This window comes from Anneissia japonica, unplaced genomic scaffold (genome assembly GCF_011630105.1).
Source record: "Anneissia japonica isolate Jap-2015-1 unplaced genomic scaffold, ASM1163010v1 scaffold287792_len130959_cov153, whole genome shotgun sequence".
NCBI classification, from domain to species: Eukaryota; Metazoa; Echinodermata; class Crinoidea; order Comatulida; family Comatulidae; genus Anneissia; species Anneissia japonica.
This window is the reverse complement of record NW_022737738.1, coordinates 58,054-62,744: the sequence shown is the minus strand read 5'-3', so window position 1 is coordinate 62,744 and position 4,691 is coordinate 58,054. Positions and strand designations below refer to the sequence as shown.

Below are 4,691 nucleotides of genomic sequence, written 5' to 3'. Positions count from 1 at the left end.
AGAAAAGCCTATCTTAGTAGTGTATTAAAATAGGCCAATGAATTACAGTGCAGTAGCATAGGACTTTCGTGTTGTTACTGTTCCAAGTAGCGATAATATACATATTTCTCTCATTACAAAGTACAAGTTATGTTTTATAAAGAGGTATAGTATAGTAAATCATGTTTTTAACACAGGAAACTCTCATATGGTACGGTAACTAAAACAATGCTAGTTCAGAGTATTACTAGTACTACAGCACTGTAATGCATATACCTATTACATATGCATAATACCTATACCCGCCAAAAAGCTTATCTTATTTCTGTTGGTTACGCACCGCTGATTCGCAATGTTTGTCATCACTTCAAGATGTCTACCGATTCGTGAAAAAGGCCTATTTTATACAGTACTACATATCGTCTTTCCGGCTTTTATGATGGCTGTCAACAGTGGAGATTCTATTGAGGGCGCAATTACTAAAAATAAGCCTAGAATCAAAGAGTATCTCTTCTTTAAATTTGCTAGAATGAGGTTAACTAACTGTATAAAATAGGCCAAGGCTAAAAGCGGCGCTATACGATTCTTGCTAAAACTGCCAAACAACCTGTAGCAAAACTATACTTTTTGCTACCATTCTTACCCGATTTTGCCGATCGAGAATTCATTCATACTTCACGCAGGAGAGGTGTTGATTGCCAAAGAACAAATTTAACAAGGTCTGCGTAAGCCTATGCTTTATAGTAGTAATAGGATGTTATCTTTCGTATATGGTACCCTAAAGCGTGGACAGCCCAATCACAATCTTCTGCAGGCTACATCGAATGGTAAAGGAAGGTACATAGGTAAGGCTAGGACACTCGAAAAGTGGCCCCTGGTCGTGAGCTCGCGATACAACATACCGTACATCTTGGATTGTGCAGGAAAGGGAAACGTAGGTAACTTTGATTTTAACATGTGTCAAAACTAGGAAGGTACTCCACCCGGGTATTCTCCGAGTCCTAGGTACGCCTATAAATGGGGAAACAAGATAGTGATAATACTGGAGATGGAACATCTCCAAATGACTGTCCCCCATGCCATGGAACATTCATTTGGTGATGTTCCATACTATCTTGTCTCTTGTCTCCCTACATATACATATACTGTATATATATATAATCTGTGTTGTTGGCTTAAACCAGATCATGTAGACAAGAGTGCTCAATGCAGTATATAGCAGAGCAGATAGACAAATAAAACATGTAACACTAGGTTAAAGACTCAACATTTTTTACTGCATAGAACAGTATACATTTCCAATAAATAAATTGCGCACTGTGTACTCTGTGTTGAATTACTATTGGGGTCGGATTACCAAGTTTGAACTCTGTCTCTTATACACATCTAGATGTGTATAAGAGACAGCTCCTAGATACATACCTGCCTAATTATTGATTGTCTAAAGGAAAAGGACTATACTGAAAAATAAATAAATAGCTTTAATTAAAGATGTTGAACACCCTCTTAGTAAATATTTCATAACAAAACGAAATGGCAGACTAATGTTCCAATAACTAAAACAAACAGATCAAGATATGCTTTTGTTGCAAATGCCATTCAGATTATTAATTTTCATCATCTGCGATAACAATGATTGGCAACAACAACAATAATAATAATAATAATAATAATAATGATAATAGTAATAATAAAAAAAAATAATAATAATAATAATAATAATAATAGTAATACAACTATGATGATGGCAGTCATAATAATAATAATTATAATAATATTAATATTAATGATAATAACAGACAGTTTTAAGGAGCTTTTTTTCATTTTTAATAGTTTTTAATAAATTTTATAATTCTTTTATATACAAGATTTTATACAGGGGTCTTAACTGTCTGTACTGCAGTGTTTTATCATGTATCTTCTGTTTTTTATTATATATTTTGTGGATGTGTGCAATTAATTATTAATATTTACTAATTATATTTGCCAGTCTTTAAGAGGAATTTCTGTTATTTTATGATGGACAAATAAAGCAATTCACTATTCAGTATCTACAGGTACTGCACGTGGTGTATTACTATATTTTTTTTTATCTCGCTCCTTATATGATCAAGTTAACAGCCTGGTATTGAACTGCTATTTCAGAATGTTACAGGTGAAGTATATGAAATTGATGATAAAATGCTTGCTGCATTAGACAAACTGGAGGCTCACCCAGTCTATTACCAACGTACTGACATTCAGGTCATGATGTATGAAGATGCAGATGGTAGACCTCTCCAGAGCCAAAGTCCTATCAACTGCATGTTCTATGTGTTGAGGAATTATAAAGACCACTTGTTGAATCTAGAATTTTTGGAAGAGTATAAAGATAGCGAACCACTGAAATACTGTACACACGGTGAACGAACAGATGTAGAGGACCATCGAGGAGATGTTATGCACATTTAGATATGAATTGTAGTGTCTCGGGTGTAAGCCCACCCTCTGCTGTAAGCCTAGTTTTTACATCAGCCTTTCCTTGAGCAAAAGCCCAGGTTTGAATGAGTAGCTTAATTATCAAACATTGGCTTTGAATTATGCATAAAAGTGCTTGCGAAATTGATCGATTTTTCACTGAAAAGGAAATACTGGTCTCCCTCCAATTAAAGACCACTTTTGGGACCGGAGTTTTTATAGTCTTTAGCTGTTTTGGTCTCTAATTAGAAAATTAAAGGTAAAAGACATTTGTTAATTTGGGACCACAGAAAAGTGATCTTTAATTGGAGGTGGTTTTTAACTGAAGGGGTCTTTAATTAGAAGGAGACCTGAAGCCACAACTTCGGCTTAATTTTGTGTTCAAGGAGTGGGCTTATACCAGAGAAGCAACAGTATTCTATTTTAATGTTATTTTAATTATTCAATGGTTGTGCCACGGATATGTTATTCCATTTAACAATTTCCTTGTTAAATGAATATGCTGTCACAATGATTTTTTTTTTATACAATTCTGGTGCCTTGTGAATTAATTTGTTTTAGTAGGTATACTGCACTATAAACGTCTTCCTTGAAGTACATGAAATACTATATAAATATCAAATTATTATTAAAATCATTGTAAATCATAATAATTTAGTATTGATTTTACTCAGGGCAAGTCATTTGGTTTGTATTGACAATTATATATATTAATTGAACAATAGGTTTGAAAGTCCTCATTTTAAAAAGGATATAATGAATAGCAGTTCTACAACCTTGTTTAAAATAGATTTATACTGTATGACCAAATACTAGTAATATTTTAGGTTTAACAGAACTTCAGTACTATGTGTGTTATTCCAAGGCAAGCCATTACTTTTACAAATTGTAATTCAAGTTTAACTTATTTGCTTGTTTAATATATATTGTTGTTTATTTTATTTATTTGTACACAACAATATTTTCTCTCATTGCAAGTTGACTCATGTACATCATGTAGGTACAGTACATCTGCAAAGCAATAATCATAAAATTATTCGTTTGATTATTGCATTTAAATTTGTTCCATCCAAATTTTACATGTTGCAGACTCATGTAACATGTGTACAATTTTTTATGAAAGAATTATAAAGAGCAAATCCTTGAAAGAGTGGTGGATCCCCATCCCCCTCCCCCACCTAATTTTGAAAATTTGAGACAGGGTGGTCCTGAAATCAGTAATAAAAATAAAATGAAAATGTATTATTGAAAAAATTATGGAAAATCTGGCATTTGGCCACAAAGAGTAGATGTGGATTTATCATGTATCCACACTCAGTGCATTAAATTCTAAAGGGCGTGGCAATTTCTTTTTAATTTTCAGATTGTGGTTATCAATAAATTTTATTGGGTTAATTAAGTTGATTTCTTGTCATATTTTTGTAGTCAATTATGACACAGTTGGTCACCTATAAAATAATTCACAGTCGGCATATTTGCAGTGCAAACGAACCGACAAGGCAAACTGATCACTCAAATTATGCAAATAAGCAATATATAAACAGAATGGCTAGATGGAAGAGACCAGGAATAAACAAAGCGTCCTGGATGAAGAAACATGTCACTTTCAATCTGCGCTAGTTTCTTCTTCAGTTTGATGGTTTTCCACTTCCAACGGATAAACGCGATGCCAGACATATCAGATAATAAAAGGTGAAACATTCAGACATTTGTCCATCCTACGATTACAAGTACTGTACAGTAACTATAGAATGTTAGACTTCCAAAGAATTATATAATGGATATCTCTGCTAAGCACCCTCTCTCTCTTCACCCACCTCCCCTTGGATATTGTTGTTAGGTCCCACAAAACAGTCTCGAAACATGCAAACATGTGTTTGTAGAACACTGGCATATTCCTGGCCAATTTCTTGATTGGTCAGTTTGGTTGACACTCCAGAAAGGTTCATTCTAATTTTAATGTAAAAGTAGAAGTTTTTTTTTTTGCTTTTCATACTCGTAAGCAAAAAAAAAAAAAGAGTAAACAAAGTTTTGCTGCTTGCATACCAGCCCAGGCCTGAGAATCAAGCTGTAAAATAATCAATAAAACAATTGAATATATTATCTTTTTTTTCTTCTAAAACTTAGTGAAGTTTACACAACTCTGGGTGATTTGATCAAGATGGGGATGCTATGATTTTACTGCATAGTACAGTATACATTTCCAATAAATAAATTGCGCACTGTGTACTCTGTGTTGAATTACTATTGGGGTT

The 4,691-nt window shown here is 33.4% G+C and overlaps 1 protein-coding gene across 1 annotated transcript; it reads left to right on the top strand.

The window, feature by feature from the left end:
• Positions 1–428: 428 nt before the first annotated feature.
• LOC117117459 (putative gamma-glutamylcyclotransferase CG2811) lies at positions 429–3,835 on the top strand. The gene is made up of 2 exons (XM_033261760.1): positions 429–913; positions 2,125–3,835. Exons 1-2 carry the CDS (start codon positions 713–715, stop codon positions 2,428–2,430), a joined length of 507 nt encoding a protein of 168 aa, XP_033117651.1. The 5' UTR covers positions 429–712; the 3' UTR covers positions 2,431–3,835.
• The last annotated feature ends 856 nt before the right edge of the window (positions 3,836–4,691 follow it).

Excerpts from the sequence above, each read along its gene's own strand:
- LOC117117459 (XM_033261760.1), top strand. The coding sequence starts at position 713 with ATGCTTTATAGTAGTAATAGGATGTTATCTTTCGTATATGGTACCCTA. Across the intron at positions 914-2,124 it reads ATTGTGCAGGAAAGGGAAAC|AATGTTACAGGTGAAGTATA; the intron begins GTAGGTAACTTT and ends CTGCTATTTCAG.